Source organism: Lasioglossum baleicum, chromosome 15 (assembly GCF_051020765.1).
Source record: "Lasioglossum baleicum chromosome 15, iyLasBale1, whole genome shotgun sequence".
Lineage (NCBI taxonomy): Eukaryota > Metazoa > Arthropoda > Insecta > Hymenoptera > Halictidae > Lasioglossum > Lasioglossum baleicum.
This window is the reverse complement of record NC_134943.1, coordinates 11,240,622-11,260,353: the sequence shown is the minus strand read 5'-3', so window position 1 is coordinate 11,260,353 and position 19,732 is coordinate 11,240,622. Positions and strand designations below refer to the sequence as shown.

Genomic DNA, 19,732 nt, shown 5'->3' with positions numbered 1-19,732 from the left:
TCAAGCCGCGCAACCGCTAATTAAGGAGCGTCTGAACGTTGATTGGCCGCGCCGGTTCGACGATTAGAATCGTCTTTGTTCGGATCGGTTTATAATAGTGTTTATTCCACACAACGAGCGCTCTATTAATTACGACGCAAGACCGGCCAGCTGCAATTAATCTTCCTCCGGAATAGTCAACAATATGTTTGCAATTTATCTGTGAGCACAGCTCTTTAATGGAACTGTCAACATCCGTTGCCGAGTTTATTAATTGACTGCCCGATCGGTGACATAGTACAATTTGTCCGAAAATTTAAATTGTTCGAGACACGGTAGAAAAACAATTTATGCTGAGTTAACCCCTTGCCTAACGATTTGTTTTACGGTTTCAGTGATTAGAACTTTTTTGTAGATCATAATTCCCTGAAAAAGGAGAAAATTTATATCTATTGTATGAATCGTATATTGTATGAATCGTAAAGATTCTTGTAAACTATTATTCTCGGATATGATGTAGAATGTAGAAGTGCAAAATTCGAGTGGTTAAAGGAAATATTTATTTCGCCGACTGAAATGTCTGCGATGGAAACAATTAATTCAAAATGTCATTTCTACCTTGATGAATTTTAACCTTCCTGGTTCGTCGAATTATTCTGACTCAGTTTACAACAGTCAGTGAGGAAATTAGAAGCAAATCTAGCTGGAATGTAGAATTTTTTTATACCAATTGAAGTGATTAAACAAAATACTTATTTCGTCGACTGAAATGTCTCCGGTGGCGACTATAAATTAAAATTTCTTTTCTACTTAAAATTAGAAACTTTTCCAGTGCAGCCAGAAAATGGCTGCCGACCGATCCAGTTGGATGTAAATTTCCTAAACGACGCCGCGGCTGGGTTTTAATTATCGGTGGCCAGTACATTAGAAGCCCGGCGGACAAATAGGAGCAATTTGAACCGTCGAAAGCGTGGAACTAGTGTAACGGGAAACGCGAGGAATTATGTGACATCGGCAATCAGGGCGTCGTAAAAAACCGGGGAATAAACTGATTTAAATGTTTACCTTGCTTATCTCGCGCAAATTGCAAGCGTGCATAATAAGTTTAATTAACGGCCGAGTTAAGAGGCCGACTTCTACAACGTGTAACACGCGAGCCAGCTGCCGTTTAGAGGGCAGCCTCTAGCACAAACACGGGGGGATGTAAATCGGTGGTTTGTGCTCGACTTGTACGATGTTAATTAAGCTCGAAACATAACTTTAACAGGCCAATCTTTTCTAATCTCTCGCTGCGGAATAGGCGGCGCGGCCACCGGTTTTCCCTCGCGGCTAAAGAAACATCGTACGGTACGTTTGCCTCGAACTTTTTTCGAGCAACGGATTAAAAAGTAATAATAATAGCCGGCCGGTTGCACGAAGAGCAACGTAAACATGCAATAAGAACCATATTAGCGGTACAGCTCGGTGTGTCATTAAGTAATCCACTGGAGGGCGCTTGATAAGACCGAACCCCTCCGTTGTTGTTAGGCTCAATTTAACCCGAATTCATTTCGAAGCGCTCGGCATTCCAGAAATTTATGGCGCAGAATGAATTCAATGTAAAACATTTTAGTCGGAGGGTAATTTGATAGGATGCGCGTACTCGCGAGGATTAACATATTCTCCATACTTTGTACACGCAAGAGTTAAGGAACGACATTGTGTTGTTATTAGACTTTCATCGGTTTTATGGATTTATGAGAAACAACGGTGATAACATGTCGAAATAGCGCTTCTACGACGTCTCTAATTTAGCAGAATTCTCACAGTACATTTTCTGAAGATCCTTTTGTGTGAAGAAGACAATCTTTTAAGGACCTTATTGAAGACCCTTTCAATGAAGACAACTATTTGAAGATCCTTTTAAAGATTCTTCCGAAGAAGACGAGTTTTAAGGATCTTACTGAAGACTCTTTTAAAGACGACAATTTTTTAAGGATCATATTGAAGACCCTTTCAAAGAAGACAATTTTTTACGGATCTTATTGGAGATCCTTTCGAAGAAGGAAATTTTTTAAGGACCTTATTGGAGACCCGTTCAAGGAAGACAATTTTTTAAGGACCTCATTGGAAACTCTTTCGAAGAAGACAAGTAAATGTAGTCAATGTAAAACATTTTAATCGGAGAGTAATTTAATAGGATGCGCATATACTCGCAAGATTAACATATTCTCCATACTTTTTGCACGCAGGAGTTAAACAACGACGTCGCTGTTATTAGACTTTCATCGGTTTTATGGATTTATGAAAAACACCGGTGATTAGATAATATGTCGAAATAGCGCTTTTACGTCGTTTCTAATTTAGCAGAATTCTCACAGTGCATTAAATTGCTCCAGGGAACTGCTGTTTTGCATAAAGATCTATAATCTAATTACCAAGCTAGTATTCTGTTCTCATTGTTCTACACAGTGTATAGATAACCAATGAATAATTTATTTACTTCATGGTTCGAGCCTATATTAACAGCTTCCGTTCAACGTATTCCACGTCGACGCCATTTTCACCAGAAAGAAAATCCACAGGCATTATTTTTGTGGTTGTCTCGGGAAGAACGCCGGTTGTCACATAATTCTACTTTCGAGACATTGCCGTTTAAAGTTTTGGTCACTAATGCTTTGCCTTAGGATATCGGTTCAATTGCATTATGTTTTTAGGCCTTTCGAATTTATTTTCATTACTTTTTTTCTGATAAAGGCGTAAATCCTATACTATAAATCTCAGTTAATGCATAAACTGAATTGAAATTGTGATATGCGGTGTTTTTCCTGGCAACCACAGATTTAGCTTAGCAAATTAAATTTCTAATAACCTCGTTTCACGCCCCTTGGCATAAAGCTCGCCGATTGGGGTAGCTCGAAACCTGGAATTCGTCCAAATTCCTTAGAAAAGTGGGTAAAGTTCAAAATCGCCGTGGAAGTAAGACTGTTTTCGAAACTACTCTACGAGTAGCCGAGATTCAAAGATGAAACGGGGATATACATATGTATAGTGGAGGGTGCGGGTATGTCGAAAGCCAGTTTCCAAGATGGCGTCGCTGCTCCTCCATTCTCCTCGATCCACAATACCACCCTCCCGCGACTCCCCTCTGGCTCTTTCCCTTTTTCGGAGCGTGTTACGCCCATAGAATACGTAACGCGACGCCTGTGATATATGCACGTAATGCATCTGGAGCGTCCGGCACGCACTTTCTCGCACACGCGCGAATCGCCGCGAATATCGCGTGCGTACACCCCTCGATCCCCTATTAGCATATCAATCCCCTCGTTATTCGGAGACCCGGCCTGGCCACGTTGGGAACGCACCGTTAAGGGCTGAAGGCTACTCCACAATCACGAGTGAAGAATGCGTGTTACGTAACCTTTCAAATAAATTTCGCGCAACTGCCTCTTACATGCTGCGACCGACGATGAAAACGTTCGATAATTTGTTTGGCAGCCCGAGCTGGTTTACGAGCGAATATCATGGCTCGGTGGCATTGAAAAATTTAATTTTTAGACGCGCTTTGCTTAATAGCATCGATAACCTTCGCTAATCCCTTGACGGACTCCCCTAATTTCCGCGATCACTCGTTTTATCCCGTTCTCCTTCGTTTGCAAATTTTTGTTGTTGTTGTTTGTGTGTTCCTTGCTATTGTTTTCACAGCTACAACAGTTGAATTATGAAATCCTGTTTGGAGGAGAATTGATATTTCACATATATTTCGTGTCCCGAGATGTGAAGTATTTTAATTTTGGGAACAAACGAGGATCAATCCACGACGCCATTTTGAAGACAGTAGAACGACCCAATTTTTAGGAAAAGGTTGCTTTTCCTTACTGGTACGTGCACGACGCGTCGTTCGTGCCTATGTTTGGAGAGTGATCGAGCAAACGGAAGTTCGTCTGTTCGTTGTCGACTGAATCTACTTATTGGTAGTGGAACAGGTTATCCGACGGTGCTTCAGTCACTTAATCGATGATTAGAACGTGCAGTGAAGGGCGGCTCGTGATACAGCGCGTGAGATAAACGCGGAATTTTGTCTGCGTTCTCGATAATTGACTGCTCGCTCTCCTAAACGATATAATTTCAGGCCGGCCGAGCTGATTCGCACCCTCGGCGAGTAATTACTCGGTTAATTATCGTGCAATTATCTCCGGCAGGATTCTAGTCCGCTTACAATTCTAGCAATCCCTCTGATTAACAAGAAAGAATAAATCTCAGCAGAGATCTACAATCGGCGATCTCAAAGCAGAGCGCAATCTCAATGTAAACAAAACTTTGATCAAAACTCCTCAGAAGGATTTATAGCTTCTCCAACTTGCCAAGACTGCTAACTTTGTTGTGTAATTGGAATATTTTTGTTCGAGAAAATCTGGGAACAATTTTATTGTTCATTTAATGGATATTTCAGTTCCAAAGGTGATGTTAGAAGGTTCATTTCTAAGCACTGCGGTCTAGGGTTCATTATTGCTAAAGTTTCTGTGCGATCTATCTATGTTGCGGAATGTCAGAGGTCTCGTCCGAGAAAATGGCGGCAAATTCGCGAGAACAGGACACTACGGTACCTGTGTTTCCGTCAACGAAAGCGCCTGCGCCAGCTGCTTCCTTTCGGCGCCGACCACGTAGTGATTTTTCTCGAACGCGTGCTCGAGCTTCAGCAATTGGCTGGGGCTGAACGCTGTCCTTATTCTCTTCGGCTTCCTGAACGGTTGTAGAAGGAACCCGGGTATGTCGGGACCTGAAACAATTTCATTCCTGAAGAAACCGTGTTCTGCACAAAGTAACTTAATTTTTAACGTTTGCACGACTTGTCGGTCTCGTACGAATTCATTTTTCGAATTGCTAGATGGATTGATTCTGCATTGCATTAGCAAAGTATCTGGTCCAAAAAATTACTGCAATGTCCAGAATAAAGTAACTTAATTTTTAATATTCATACAAGGCGAGTTCATTCTTCGAATTGTTAGATAATGGATCGATTCTGTATTACATTAGTCAATTGTCTGGTCCAATAAATTACCACGATGTCCAGGATGAAGTAACTTAATTTTCAAGATATTAAAAAAAATGTTTACAACACTACCTCACAGTGGTACAAACAGATTTGAGGAAAAATTTTATTGAAATAAAAATTTCAAATAAAGTGGGCTTTTTCGAAGTGGGTCTTAAACACACTTTATTCGTAATTTTTATTTAAATAAAATTGTCGCCGAACTCTGGGTACAAATTGTGTATTTTACATCAAATAAAAATATGGTACAAACAGTGCTGGGCAAAAATGTGTTATTTGAATAAAAATTTCAAATAAAGTGGGTTTTTTCCAAGTGGGTTGTAAACCCACTTTATTCGTAATTTTTATTTGAATAAAATTTTTGCAAAACTCCCTGGGTACGAATCGTGTGTTTTACATCAAACAAAAATATTTTCTTTAATTAGGGAACACAATTAAGAAGATTTTATGTAGAATAATTATGTCCCATCTCAGAATGACATTCAGTATAAACAATTTGTACCGGAGTGTTTTCCTAGGTGAATGAAATTCCAGGGTTTGGAATTGTGTCGCCGGAGGGCGCCGGCGACGATCTCCGGATAATTCATTAAGGTCTAATTAATTTTTGAGCGTCGTCATCGCGGATCCTGTCGGCTCGTCGTCACGAGGGTGAGTAACGACACGCGAGGCGGTCGCGCGATCCGCTCGCGAAGCAGACCGATATGCATATAACCGAGGAGAAAACGAGGCGCACGAGGCAAGGCGAGGCAAGTCGAGGCAAAGCGAGGTGAAGCGGCCGCGCGAGTACCTAGAAGTCCGCTCGGGTAATTGAGTATTCCGCCTCGAAAGAGTCATGTCGATCGACCGATACCCACGTCTGCCGGAAGTCGGCCGAGGATAGTTTGCCCGGAAAGCTCGCCACGATAAATCGCTCGATCCTCGATCCTCGCCGCTGGGCTGGAGACCGCTGCCTCCGCGATCTCCGTTGAATTCGAAATTTTCCTCGGATCGTTGATCTTTCATTGTGTCTTCCTTCTGCCAATCGGGAACAACGGATTCTCCGTACTATGACGTTTTCCTCGGCTGGTCTCTTACCGAACACAGAGAATCGTCATTGGATTTGAACGTTTTCTTAACGAATGGGTGATTCAATATTTCTTGGATTTATTGATTCATATTTTTACTTTATGTGCTACAATTGATGAATTTCTGCGTGATATTAACTCAGAGTCACCACTAATCGCTATACCATTATTCAAGATATTGTTCACATTATTAAATATGTTGATATTTAATCGATAGACTGCGGATTTCTATGCATTTGTGGCTTTTGAAAATTTTCAAGAAAGGGTGGAGTATTAAATTCAACAGAATTTAGTACAGTTTTTATTTATTCCGGATCTGCGAAGACAACTACCACTGGAAATAAGATTCTATTTAATTCCACTTTCTCTGAAAATTCGTCTACAAAAATTGAAAATTGCATAAAACGACAAAAATCATGTACAATGGAGTAATTCTAGGTCCAATGAAATGTTCAATTTTCAAGTTGAAATGAGCTAATAACAGCAGAAATTTGATTACTAACAAGAAGAGTAGAAACAGATCAATTTTGAGGCGGTAAAAAATCATTTTCTCACACAGTGGGGCAGTCGTTGCAGGGATAAGCGTGGCAATAAACACAATGAGATTGTTGTTGTAATGGTAGCGTTTATAGGGGAGCTAAATAGCGAAATCGGCGAGGAAGGCTGGAGGGCGAGGATCGAGAGGATCGATAAAACGATCGAACCACCCGGCCGGATCCAGTCTACGACGTCCTCAATGATCGCATTGCTATGCAAAGGCTCGGGCAAATGGTTGAAATGTTAACTGGGTCTTTAGGCGCACGCACGGTACGCATATCTCGTGTGGCAGAAGGTCGCTAGATGCCCGCTTTAATGGCCACATCACGTATGCACGCGTAAGCTTAAGTAAGATGCGTTTCCACGTGCGAGCATTCTTACGAGCTGCATTCCTCCATCCTTGATGGATCGCCGCTGCCTTGGCCGGCTGTAAACAATGGATCGCGATCCCGATCGAACGACGATCGCTTGTCAACGGCACGATCGGTCCTGTCGTTCTATGAAAACCCACCTACACCGCATAGTTTTCATGCCTAACGCTTCTACGTTCAATTTAATTCCTTTATTCTTCAAAACTAATAGACGAGCTGCGGATCTTTATCTAAAATAAACATTGTCTTCATCGATTGCAAAAAATGGAAACCAAATTGAAAAAATGTTATTTCTTTCCTTAATAATTTTAGCAGAGAAGAAATCGTTTATGGACTGGAATTCCTTTATTCTTCAAAACTAATAGGTAAGCCGCGGATCTTTATCTAAAATAAACATTGTCTGCATCGATTGCAAGAAATGGAAACCATATTGAATATTATTTCATCCCTTAATGATTAGGGAAACTGTATATGGACTAAATTCATTTATTCTTCAAAACCAGTAGATAGCAAAGTTTATGCAAATAAAAATTGTTTCCATCGACTGCGAGAAATGGAAACCAAATTGAATGTTATTTCTTCCCTTAATGATTTTAATAAAGGAGAAATCATATAATAAACATCTTCAATTTTGAAAATTTTTCAACGATTTTGAACTTCACGTGTACCACTGTTAAATGTCACACGTGTTTAAACGCAGAACTACAGCAGAGATTAGTTCATATTACTTTCTATCTCGAACTAACACCTCGATCTCAAAATGTCGTACGCTAGTCGCGGAAGTTAACGCGATAAAAAGTGATAAGAAATTCCTCGGGTCTCACACTTGGAGTAATTTTCTTATAACATATGATCAATTTCAGTTGGCAAAGTTCTTATACAGTCGCCTATAGTTACGAGCGGATTCAAAATAATTGATGACAATGCTCTCTAGAAGATGCTCTTATAGAGAGCTCTTTATATTCACAAAACAATGGAAATACATTATTCAAGCTGGTTTTTGCCGACTGCCGGGTGTTAGTAGCGTCGAATTATTTATAGAGAGGCGCTCTAATTTTTCGTTGAACCGCGCCGCGAGAAATGTCAGAGGCTCATGGTCGACGCGAAGAATCACAGTGTCGATCGATTGCCAGCGCTTTTCACGGAACAACGGCGCTGATCGTTCGACAGGTTTCATCGAATAATAGTCGTAATTATTAATCGATTATCGAGAGAACACGGCTCGTTTCATACCAATAAGCGCTATTACGTGCCGTAATCTTCGGTGCCGAGGAATCGACGGAGCATGATCTCTTTGATACTATGTTGGCTGCATAAAATGCATAAAATGATGATATTTTTCAGTAAAATTGATTTCATCCCTCTTTCTGCGTACAGTTCTTTTCTTATAAACATTTTTATGCAGTGAATCATATTTATATATTTTTATATTGCACTATACATACGTTATAATTCTTGTACTCTGATGTTAAAAATATTTTCATATACTTTTCTGCGATCTCTGTAGATACAAATTGAAGTATCGTATCAGACAGAAGATACATCGATTTCTTACAAATCAATGTCATGGTCGTGTCAGCATCAGCCTTGCTATTTTTCTGGATAGCAGTGTGCGTCGGAAATGACATTTCTCTGGTCTACTTTATATGACTGTGTTATTCTCAATGTCCGCTATTTGTTCTACGCCACCTCTTCATCCCCGTTCCGACCCTTATTCCGCGTCTGCTCTTAAAAACGAACGCTTTCTTCACTTCCAGCCTTCTCTATTTTCTCTCCACCCTCTCGATACTACAACCACGTTTCCTAAAGGCTGCACATCTCACAAATTGCAAATCGGCCACATTATCAGGTCCGTTTAACCATCCTGTAACCCGTCAAGCGACAACACCATCATTTTCTCACCCTCGTTTCTCCTCCCTTCGCGACGCCCCGATTCCCCGGAGCCGGTTGGCTCGATCTCCCTAATCCCCGGTGCATTTTCCAGCCCCGAACATCGCGTCCCATCCGTTCATCGTTCCCCCATATAAACCCCCATTTAGCCTCTCTATCCTTCATCCGGTCTCTATCATTTCCAACAGGCCGAAAGTCGTCGGTTCCGTCGTTAGCGGATCTCTAGGCGCTTCCTAGACGTCGCCGGGGGCGGTGTTCCCGGCTGCCACGAGTCCGCGAGCTAAAAGTGGAGGGGGGGGTTGCAAAACGGGGCCCATCGAGACCAGAAGGGCTAGGGGGGCCTCGCAGGGCCTAGACGGGCCTGTAATTACGCTCTCGAGTGTGTGCGCTCGCAGCTGAGCCGCCCAGAGCGACTCGAAATTACTGAAAAACAAGAGCAAATCGTAAACGTATCAAATTATATCCCGGGCCGATTCCAACACGTCGCGGGATACACCTTCCCCCTCCATCTACAACCTCCCAACCCCCTCACGTTTCACTTCCCTCGTCCGCCACTCATCTCACCTGTCTAAGAAGCCGACGACCCCAACCGCCTAATGCGTTTTTAATTGTTCGAACCGCGGCCGTAAACGCGACGTGACCGCCGATGCAAATGCGACCGTCGAGATACAGCCGATAACGCGGATTATTTTTATCGGAGGTTCAGCGCGATGGGAAACTGTTCGCGGCCGTGCAGCCGTCGCAGAAAACCTTATAGGGTAGTTTGCGTCGAGCGACGTCCAGCATGGGGTGAGAAGCTTGTCGCTCGACGGTTTTAGGGCTGGTCTGCAGCGCGACGGCTCCAAACAGCCGATTCTATTCATTAGAACAACGCTGGAAGAGTTACTGATTGCAGTTATGCTACTTTAAAACTATCAAATATGTTAAAATCGAAAATAAATTTTTAGTCTCTCCATTTCTTTGGAATCCAGATGGAAATCTTTTATTCCGCATAAAAATCCGACATACACGATACAGGCATAAGATATTTGAACAGTCGATTCTATTCATTAGAAAAACACTGGAAGAATTACGAACTGCAGTTATGCAACTATTAAATACATATATTAAAATTGAAAATAAATTTTTATTCACTACATTTCTTTGGAATCCAGATGGAAATTTTTTATTTTGCGTAAAAATCCGACATACACGATACAGGCGTAAGATATTTGAACAGTCGATTCTACTCATTACTAGACTGCGGATCTTTATGCATCATAAAAAATGTTTGTATTGATTGAAAGACACGGGAGACGAATAAAAATTTCATTCTTCTTTTAATACCACCACTGTTTTAAATTGTACGCACCCATTTTTGTCAAAAATGCATAGTCTACTCATTACAAAGACATTAGAAGAATTAGAAATTGCTGTTATGCTACTTTCTACCTATTAAACATATTTAAGTTGAGAATAAATATTTGGTCGCTCCATTTCTTTGGAATTCAGATGAAAATTTTTCATTTTGCATAAAAATCCGTCATACGTGACCCGATTGTAGAATATTTCACGCGCGATGAAGGGGTGCAAACGCAAAGTAACCTCTTACAAATTATTCACGTTTACTAATTCTCCTGCTCCTCGCAAGCTTCCTCCAATAATTCTTTCCGCGCAATATTCCCCAATTTTTCAGTGCCCACGCTGAAGATACTTTACGACCAGAGCGAACAATCAATTATTCAACGTCCACGCCGCGAAGTGAATCGTAATCAAGAAAGGCAGCGTTCGAGGAGCTCCGGGGACCAGATCGTCCCGCGAAAACGGGCACACGCATAAATATACGATATATTTTTTTTTATCTCGCGATCGGACACAGTCGGAAGAGGCTCTTGCTCGCCTGCGAAAATGTAAATGCTGCGTAACAAAGAATGATAAACGCGGGTACCGTTAAGTTCCAACGACGACCAAAATTAGCTACGCTACAAGAGCTCTTTCGACTCCGAGAGTTCGATACAGAGAAATTCGTGTTCGACGAAGCGAAACGACTCGGTTTCAATGAAACTGGATGGATTTAAAAGGCAATCGCGTCACCGTCGGCCATCAACGCGTTGACTGCCACACCGGTGCTCGTGAGAGTCACATAGTATCCGAGCAACTTGTTTAATGATGTAAGAATAGAAAATAATTGCAAGGACACTTCTACTTTCTTTGTAAATAATTCTTTTATTCAAAGTGTGGAATAAACACAATAATTGTGTTTCAAGCTCGATTAAAAGACCGTGTCCTTCGCTGAACTTTTTCCTCGACTAACCATCGAACAGGGTTAAAAAGAGGGGGATAAGCCAAGTGAGTTACTCAGTGGACTAAACAATTAAGAAGCGCCAATTACGGAATTAAGTATGCAAATCAGCCGCCGTATATTACCGGGACCGGCTCGTAATTATGCAAATCCGCGACAACAATCGGCCGAGTGCTGACCAAATACACGACAAGACAGTGAAAAAAAGCCGGAGGCCTGTCGGTTGAGTTATCGCCAACGCGTTAACTCACCGAACAACCCATTGAAACACTTAGGACGTGTTACATGAGCCGAAACTGCGGGAGACGATATGGCGGAGGTTCTGCTTTATTAGACCGTAACTGGGTTGCAATCTCTCGAGGAAATCGAGGAATTTTTGCATGCCAATTTCGACGACTAGGATCGAGGACACATTTTTATTTTTCGAACGAAAACCCGGTTGCTCGAATAAAATTAATGTTCTTCGAGGTACAGCTACACCTCTGGATCGGTGGACATACGTAAGAGAAACGCAAGAGTGTTTATAACAAAGAAAATTGTTGGTAACGTTGTTTTTGATTAGGTGTGCAACTGAGTTCCTTCCCCTTTTTTTCTACGGTCATAACTTTTGACTGAATTCGAATTACTTCCCGATTTTGGTGACATCTGAAAAAACGTTCTTTCAGCTTTAAGAAGAATCGTGATGAGCGCTCTAAGAGATTCCAGTCCTGTACAACACTTTCAAGCAACATGGCGTGCGAGAAGCATCATTTGCGTCACTGCATAGTCTTTGCGTTCCAGCTTAAGAAATCAGCTGTTGGAGCTACTGAAAGGGTTTGTGCGGCACTGGGAAAGAACGCTGTATCTCACAGAACATGCAGAAAGTGGAACCAAAGATTTAGAGCCGGAAATTTTCATTTGTTTTATTGATCCGACATTGATCTTCAGACATACAAATTTCAACCTGTTCGCGAATCAAGTTTCTACCTAGTTTCAAACAGCGAGGTACTAACAACTGGAATGAAATTTTCATTCTCACGATTTGCATTCGCCCTAAGAGGGAATTCTGACTCTGTACACTGCAATGAATCGTTTAATTATGAAACTTGTTAGCGCAGTAGGAAAATGTTCACTCCCATAAATTTCTCAATTAAAACGAAACCGAGCGATCTTTAGAGCTCCCTGTGGGTGGGAGATCTAGGGAAAAAAATTACCATTTAAACGAAGTTACAATACTTACTTAGAGGTAAGTTCATTTTTCAGAACGTAACGGAAGATTAATTGCCATCAAGATCGCGGCGAATTGCACTTGAATTATTTCGGTATATTAAACAGCTAGCTGCTCGCCGAAGTTTATAACATTAAATTTGAAGCGATAACGCGAATCTGTAGAATTTCAGTGTTGGACACAAAAGATTAGAGATACTCCCGGCTTATTACGCGGTCGTTTCCTTGGAAAATACATCAGCGGTTTTCGATTGCAACTTTTGCGGATGATTAACGAGCGGGGGATCGATTAACGAGTTCTGTATTTATTTTTTATACTCCAGGCCACAGTTTTAAGTATTTTGACGTAAAACAATTCTATTGTGTGGTCCAAATAGTAGGAAATATGTGTGGAAAACTTCGATACAAAACAGTCGTCCGCGATCTCGTTCCACAAATTTCCAAATGACGTTCAGGACCAATTATTTCATACTCTCGTCTTCAAAAAATCGTAACTTCCACAATTGTAAATAATTTGGCTTCAAAAAATTCTATCGTGTAGTCCAAATAGTGGAAAATATGCCTGCAAAACTTCAATACAAAGCAGTCGTCTGTTTCCTTTAAAAAAATTTCCAAACGGGGCTTACCAAATGACGTTCAGGACCAGTTATACATATATGTACCCTTCTTCAAAAAACCATAACTCCCACAATTGTAAATAATTTGGCTTCAAAAAAATCTATCGTGTAGTCCAAGTAGTGGAAAATATGCTTACAAAACTTCGATACAAAGCAGTCCCAATCCCAATATTTCTTTACAAAAATGTCCAAACAGGGCCTACCAAATGACGTTAAGGGCCAGTTACATACCCCTCTTCAAAAATCTATAACTCCTGGAATTGTAAGTGTTTTAACTTGAAAAAATTCTGTCGAGTAGTTCAAATAGTGGAAAACATGTGTGCAAAACTTCGATACAAAGCAGTCCCAATATTTGTTAACAAAAATTTCCAAACAAGGCCTACGAAGTGACGCTGCAGAGACCAGAAGGCGCGCATTAATATTTAGACGAAGAAGCCGTGAAGAAATGTGTGGTTTTTCAGTGCCAGCTGACGGTTCGAACGTCCTATCCCATTGAAGCACGCCCAGCTCTTCGAGGAGTCCGTCCACGTCGTAGAAAACGCATTTTCTCGCGGTTCATTGAGACCTTTGAGCCTGGTAATGCTCTGCGAAACAAGGGAAGACCGCTGCAGAATTACCATTTGAATCGATCGGGTCCGCGACGACGATTAATCACACGCGGCCGACCGACTCCGATTAATTCTAAGCTCTACCAATAAACAATCCGGCGTTCTCTGACGAAACCAGTAGTCGTGTTTTAATGGAAATCGAATTCTACGGCGTCGCTAATAATAATTTTCAGGCGGCGGCGGCGTCGTAAACCATTCCCCGCTCGGCGAAAGATCGGCCTGATATTTTCGATTTAACAGCCGAGTGCGCTAACACGAGCGGAGTGCGTACACAATTCGCAGTTGAGAATTATTCGCATACTTATGCATTCGCTATTAATACCGTGCGATTAATTGATATACGTGAAAAAGCGTAACTCGCGTGATTTATCGGCGTTTATGTTGATGCTAGCGCCGTGTCCGATGACAATTATGGTAATCGACGCGTTAAATGCCTACGTCAACGTGCAATTATATCGAGGTCGGTGTAAAAATTTGCTCGCGTAGGTGTGAAAATAAACACAGTAGTTTGTTGCAGGTTTACATATTCGAACCCTCTTCAAAAGACGATAACTTTTTAAATATTGGACCATACGATTTGAACTTCTTTGAGAAGTTAGAGAAATTATAGACTGTTACGCAACGTGAGCAAAATTTTTTAGAAAAATTGCAAGTTGTTGGAATTGCGAAGAGAATACTAAAAGTGGTATTTTACAACTGTTTTATGGGGGCTTGTATGGAAAATTTAGAAAACACGTTTCGTAGATCTGTATCAATTAAACATATTCTGAAATTTTCATCAAAATCGTATTTTAAAAATTTTCAATATAATTTTCCTCTACAATTCCGACGAATTGCAATTGTTGAAAATAGATCTCTTCACATTATGTGGTAAACTAATTTCAGAGTTGGGTAAAAATGTATTCAACGATTGATGAATAAGTTCCTATTTGAATAGTTAATCGCGCAATTAACAATTAATCTCCTAGTTTAGTCATTAAAAAATTGCGGTTAACGATTAAATACTTATTAATCGTTAATTAGGAATAACGGTGTTAAATTTCTACTGTAATTGTTAATATCGATTAACGATTACATTCCTTTCAATTGTAATCGTCAATCGGAAAATTGAAATGAAATACGGAATCAAAACTATATGAATACTGAGAAAAATGTAAACTGAGTTTAAATGTATTATCATTTGGTCTACATATATTGTATAATACAAACTCTGTTTACGTGATTTTACGTTTTTTTCTATGATTTCTATTTTTAATCAACGATTAACGATTAACTTCATCAATCGATTGAATCAGTCTCCAATTTTTCGATGATTTCTTTTTTAAATCAACGATTGACGATTAACTTCATCGACCGATTGAATCAATAGTCGATTTTTCAATGATTACCTTTTTTAATCATACGCATTAAACAATCAATCTTGATTAAAATTTGAATCGATTAATGCCCAACTCTAATTTCTCTAACTTTTCAAAAAAGTTCAAATCGTATATTCCAATATCTAAAAGTTATTATATGTAATCGATGAATGTTTTTGTCGATCGACGAGATTGTTTTTGTTTGGATATCGTTTTCTCGGTCGGCTATCGAGACCGGACGTTCCACGTCGGACCGTTGTAATGAGCGATTACTATTTAATTACCTGGATGGACGTGGACGACGCCGGATATCGGGCGACGATTTTTCAATGGCGTGCGCGGAATTGAAAATGCTCGCGATTTGCATACGCGCCGCCGGTAATCGCTTCTAATTGCCGCGCGAAGAGGCAACGAGTAATTAGCGTGACAACGGCTCGCGAATGTCTGTTAATGAACGATTCTCTTATCCGTCCCTATTTCCTCGTTTTAATAAAGTGATCTGTCGGGCTTGACACGTGTTATTCCGCTCTGACATAGCTTTTCATCGATTGTTCTCTTCGTTGGCATTAGCAAACAGATTTTTCCACGCGTTAAACATTATACATATATTCTAGAAACAAATACCTGACGAAGTCTGTCATTACGTTTGACAGTTTCCCAACGACTACGTTGAGACACGAGCAATTTTCATCCGACAACTTTCTATCTGAATTTCACTCGAACCCCCCCGTAGAGTTTCAATTATCTTATTAACCGAGAAACATTAGTGGAAGTCAATAACATGATCGTTATGATAACGTTGCTAATCATTTTTTAGTTACCTTAACAGATATAAATTCTTCGGACGGGATATAAGTTTGCGTTTTATAGCAATTCATTTATTATTTAAGACTGGAAAGTGCATAAATATCCGCTGTATAATTATTACGGTTTTTTAGATCGCATGTTATGTGCGATCGTGATTATTTATAGACTAGTTGACAGAAGCTAAAGCTGAGATTACTCTGTCGAGGATTTTATAAATCAGGCTTGAGAACGAAATGATTTTCCGAACGACCTAATATAAATTCAAAATGAATAAAATACATAAAATAACTAAAAAGGAGAAAATAATTACTTTTTTCTGGTTTTCCATAAAACACCGAATCCAGTTAAATTTTAAGCAATTAGTTCAAAATTTCTTCTGTTATGAAATTAGTGTCGGAATAGATAGAGAAATTTGATATAAATTTAAATTAAATCATGACATTAGTGACTATAAAAATAAAATCGTGGAGCGCTAAACTAAATTGACTTCGTGGGCGCTCCACGATTTTATAGTTACCAATGTCATGATTTTATTATTTAAATTTATATTAAATTTTTCGATTGCTTAAAATTTTGGGGAAAAATATTATTAATCGTTTAACTGGATTCGATATTTTATGGAGACCCAGGGAAAAATTATTTTCTCCTTTTTAGTGCATTTTAATATAAGCGTGGTTTTTAAAAAGTTTTTTTTATATATTTCATTTTCTATCATACTTCTATTGTAATTTTTCAAGATTGGACTATGGGAACAGGTTTAAAATTCGATTACAAGATTTGACGCATACAACAACGACACGTTAAGAAATATTAGATTCGACGAAACAGTATCCAGCATATTTTCTGCGTAGGCGGAAATAAGTATTTGCATCGTTTCGACCCGATTTCCGAATGTGTTTCTATCCGGTTTCAATTAAGTTCCGTATTAATTCCGTTTTAATTAAGATTAGCGGCCGATTGCATAAAATTTAATCAAACTCGCAGTGGTAAAAGTCGGCGATATTTGAACGAGTTATTGTTCTCCTTTGTCTCGTTGGGAAATATTTTAATAACTCATTTCTGAGGGCGTTTCGATCTTATCGGCTGCAACGACCAAGTAATATTTATCGGCGCGGCTATAATTTCAGTGCGATGCGTGATAGGGGATGCTGGTAGGCAATACCAGATGTCTTACACATTTTACCTGTGCGCGATTCGATTTACTCGTGGCACGGTCTCTCGAATGTATAATTAGATGTCTACAACAGATATAAACGACGGTGTATACGCTCGTGACAAAAGTGTAACATAAATATTGCGAACGTGATAAACTACCGATAATATTATTCGAGAAAGAAAACGCTGCATCCACCGTTCGGATATACCACTAACTTATTTCGCTGGCTGTAAATTGATTAATAGTTTTGTCACTCTGAATCATTGCCATACATCAGAGAGAACCTCCAACGAAATTATTAGCTTGCGTTACTCCGAGTTACCTGTTGGCACATGATTAAAATTGCTGTTGCCGATAAAAATACCAGCCGTGAATCATACACTTCAACGAAACTCTTAACTAACTCGTCTAATAACTTCCTTAAATCAACAGGAAAATTGCGGCAACAATATATCTGCAACAATGCCGATCTTTCCAAAAAAGAACGATTACAAAATTCATTCGCGAGTTTCTAACTGACAACGGGAAAATTGAAACAAAAATTCTGAAAAAAATTTGGTTCTTCAACGGAGGTTCGGGAGAACCGAGCGATTCGAAAATAAAACGTCGAACAGAAAGCCGTGACAAGGTCGAGCGATCCGCGATCGAGTGTGACGATCTCAATGAAGACGTCAATCGCGTTCACAATGGATCTAGTGAAAAAAATGGCGCGTCATTGTCAGCGAACGAGATCACCGACAGGGAACTTATTCGATTGGCGAATCGAAAGGCGAAAAAAAGCGTGAAGAACACGAGGACCCATGAAAACGACGGTGTCCCTCGAAAGAAATGACGCCGGGGCTACCGAACGCCATTGACGATGGTGGACACCCCATGGCGAGGACGTCACGGGGGTAAACGACGCTTTAATAATGCCGATTAACTTCGCCATTGTGCTCGACGGTGTTTTTTCGGCGACGATGATGGTACGAGCGACTTTCATCTCGCAGACTTTCTATCACAATTTCCCTTGAAGTTTCAGAAACGCCATTATTCGAAGTATTGTTGGCATTATTAAATATATATGTTGGCATCTAATTACTGAACAATTAATGTCGGAGAAGTGTGATAAATAGAGTACCATTTTCTGGTGATAGCAAACGCAGCCGTAATTGTCTGGGATTATCGTAATCCCATTAAACTCGAAAGGGTCAGCACCATTAGCTCCGATAAAGTTGTATCGAAGAAAGTGCCGTTTTCTGCAATTCGAACGACCATTCCCAGCGATAGTTGCGCCAGCAAGAAAGACAATTTCATGTTTCAATCTCGAACACGATTCATAAAATCGTAGCCATAATAGTTGAGAAGTTTTCGCAATAGAGCGGACCGCGCGCAAAATGGCCACTTTAAATCACGGCTGCCAACTTCTAAGCCATTACCTCATTATCCGTGACATTTTAACCCGTCGGTAAATTTTCGTATGTACATGCATAGTAGAAAGAGTAGAACAAGTGTACGGGGTGTATAATCTCGATTATTAGGCACGCCATTATCCGTTTAAACATCGAGAAAGAGTGGCTATTGTGTTTCGCCGCGAGCGCTGACAATGGAGCAGTAAGAACTCCTTTTCATTTCGAGCGTGTCAATGGACGCATCCGCGGGGCCGTGGTTGCAACAATGTGCAAGTCTCGGGAGCGACTGTTTCTCGGAAACTGTCAGTCACCGTCAAACCTGCCGTAAAATTACCATTTTCAAGCCTCTACCGGGTCCTCCGTTCACGCCTCGCGAACCTCGGCCGTGCCGTTCCGGCGTCTCGCACGTTTCACTTAACAAAAGAGTAATTACTCGGAATGGCTAATGGTAATTGCTCGTGACTTAACTACAATGGTAATTCCCTTTCGTAATATCAATTCCCCGTAAACAGTGTCGACGCTGCGCTAACGCTGGAGAGAACCGGCTCTTCGGGGCCCCGCTATCACGTTCATTCCGTTTGCGCAACCACGGGTATTAGAGGTAATTAGTATTGCAACTGTTCGTTCGGTGTTCGCGGATGTCGTTAAAAAATCACTCGATGCCAAGCCACACACACACTGACACGAGGCTCGGAGTCTCAGCCCCCGGGACGGATTCGTCATGAATCGTTACGTCAAGTTATCTACATTGTAGCGTTATCGTCGCCGAAGGTAATTGCCAAATAAATTAAGCTAAATCACGCCGTTCCGTTTTTTCCTCGTACAACAAATTGCGCCTCAATGACGCAACGCTCGCCAGATTAGCCCGTTCAGCTCAACTTTAATTATCGAACCGTTCGTTTCTGCGCTTAATCGCTCCATAGTTGCATTATTGCAGGCAATTTCTATTAATTCGCACAAAGTGGCGCAAATAACGCGCATGCCTTTGTGCACACGATTGAAATTGTAACCATTTACTATTAATTTGTTTTTCAGTTCTGAACTTTTATAGATCGGTACATTCTCTGGTAACTATAAATTATTACTACGTTTTTATTAGCTTTCTTTCTTGTCTGTCTGTCTGTTTGTTCAGTACAAATTTTGCAATTGATTCTAATTTTATATCTCTCATAAGGCTTATAAAAAATAATTGTCTTCCGCCTTCCGAGACGAATGAAAATAATAGTGTTCGGAATATCGGGGCTTTCTAAACGCGCGAAGCGGCTTATCGGTGATTTCTGCGTCCGAAATTGCCATCAACGCTAAACCTACCGAGCACTAAAAGCGATGAAAATGTTTCAGCTCGTAAAAATGTCATGGCTCTATTTATTTCGATTTTTTTTGCCATTTTTATTACAATGTTTGCTTGGATGAAGAAATCGATCGAAACGATTTC

The 19,732-nt window shown here is 40.4% G+C and overlaps 1 protein-coding gene across 1 annotated transcript in view; it reads right to left on the bottom strand.

Annotated features, from left to right (window-relative positions):
- LOC143216258 (uncharacterized) overlaps positions 1-19,732 on the bottom strand; it is a 47,129-nt gene that overhangs the window by 19,580 nt on the left and 7,817 nt on the right. The window contains exon 2 of the mRNA XM_076439139.1: positions 4,566-4,738. Within this exon, the coding sequence (XP_076295254.1) occupies positions 4,566-4,738 (173 nt within the window). The remainder of the gene's footprint in view (positions 1-4,565; positions 4,739-19,732) is intronic.